General features: G+C 39.0%; 1 protein-coding gene across 1 annotated transcript; it reads left to right on the plus strand.

Moving 5' to 3' along the window:
• The first annotated feature begins 721 nt into the window (after positions 1-721).
• On the plus strand, positions 722-1,744 carry LOC131654998 (late embryogenesis abundant protein-like). The gene is made up of 2 exons (XM_058924911.1): positions 722-1,229; positions 1,320-1,744. Exons 1-2 carry the CDS (start codon positions 738-740, stop codon positions 1,575-1,577), a joined length of 750 nt encoding a protein of 249 aa, XP_058780894.1. The 5' UTR covers positions 722-737; the 3' UTR covers positions 1,578-1,744.
• The last annotated feature ends 227 nt before the right edge of the window (positions 1,745-1,971 follow it).

A 1,971-nucleotide genomic window follows, 5' to 3' on the forward strand; every position in this document is an offset into this window, starting at 1 on the left:
TTCTTCTTTTTTGATGTGAAAGATCAAACAAAGTTACAACCACATAACATATTAAAAACTTTAATATAGTAAATTTCCATCCTCTGATGATCCATTCCGCCCTTCCGTATAGCCAGATCGAAACAAAATTTTTTTTTGGAGTTGGTGAAAATATACATATTAAAAGAAATCATACATCGCTCAAAAATTTTATAAAGGAAGACGGAGTATATATAAAATATTCCCATTTCTTCATTTGATTGATTTAAACTCTTATTTTGTTTTTTCTTTTTTAAGCTCTGGAGTGTGGTGATTCTATTCTTGGTTATGTTTGGAGTGTCGTGTTTGTATCAGCTCTGATGTCTGTTTAACCTGTTATTAATTTTAATGCAATTAGCTTTTGTCACACAAAAAAAAAAAATATATCAGCAGCTGAGAGAGATAACAAATGTGCATGCTCAGTACATCGCCATTGGACACATGTAAGTACTGAATATATTTATATACTCCTGGATAAGATGATTTATCATTCAAAAGTTCAAAAAGCAAGCAAGCAAACAAAATGTAGAGCAGAAGCTTGCAATGGGACACGTGTCCTCATGCATGTTACGTGGCAACGGATATGATCGATACCGTGTTCACCACCTACGTGTTAGCACAAAGCAACATGCACACGCCACACTGAATTCTCCACCGCCCATTGTTTCTTCTTTTGCTTTTATATAATAACAACCCAACAACAATATAACAACAAATGCATGCAGAAAATGGCTGGAGTACAGATAAGAGACGAATTTGGAAACCCAATTCCACTAACTGATGAACTCGGTAACCCAGTTAAGTTAACTGACGAACATGGCAATCCTATCCACCTTACTGGTGTAGTAACCACCGCCCCCACCGCTACTCTTGATAATCCCACTAGAGGTTCCGGTACGGCCACCACTGCTCTTAATAATCCCACTGCAGGTTCTGGTTTTGGAACTTCTGGTACAGCCACCACTACTCTTGATAATCCCACTACAGGTTCTGGGGCCACCAGTACTCTTGATAATCCCACTACAGGTTCTGGTTTTGGAACTTACGGTACTGGTACTTACGGTGGTGGTGCAACTACACACACTAAAACAACAGTGGCAGATCTAATTTCCACCGAACCAGCCAGACAGAAGGTCCATCACACTGATCAGCCTGCAGGAAGAGGACTCCCTCGTTCCACCAGTTCAAGTTCAAGCTCTAGCTCTAGCTCAGTATGTATAATACTATCTCTATCTCTATATAATGTATCTTACTGATTCTGATTGGTTTGTTTTTGGTTGAAATTGTTTTTTTAAATTAAGTCGGAGGATGATGGAGAAGGTGGGAGGAGGAAGAAGAAAGGAATGAAAGATAAGATAAAGGAGAAGCTTCCAGGAGGAGGAGGAAGAAACAAGGACGAGCATAATTCAGAGACAACTACTAATGTTCCGGCTGCTGGTGGTCACAACCCCCAGCCAACAGCAACGGCAACCCACCATGCGGCTGAGGCAAGTCATCATGAGAAGAAGGGTATACTTGAGAAGATCAAAGATAAATTGCCTGGACACCACAACCATTGAAGTTATCTATATCTATATATTTTCTGTGTGAGGGTTCTATATATGTAAATTAATCTGGATGATCTATTTAGTTAATCTAGTTTGTGTGTATTGTACTAAATGACTAATATTGAGTATTTTAATTTAACCTTTTCAGAGGTTATTAATAAATTGACTCATTATTAATAGTCTTGTTGGTTTGGGTTTTTAGCTATTTCCAAGGAAAAACAAATTCTTTAATTATAAACTAGGGCGGTCTAAATAGGGGTGGAAATAGGCTGGGCGAGCTAGGCTTTGCTAAGCCTAAGCCTGGCCTGTCAAAAAAACTGAAGTTTAAGTCTGGCCTGTGGTCTGTCGTAGGCTTATTTTTTAGGCCTGAGTCTGGCCTTTTCGAAGGCCTGGTTAGCCTGTTAGC

The sequence above is a fragment of the Vicia villosa genome, linkage group LG3 (assembly GCF_029867415.1).
Source record: "Vicia villosa cultivar HV-30 ecotype Madison, WI linkage group LG3, Vvil1.0, whole genome shotgun sequence".
Taxonomy (NCBI): Eukaryota; Viridiplantae; Streptophyta; class Magnoliopsida; order Fabales; family Fabaceae; genus Vicia; species Vicia villosa.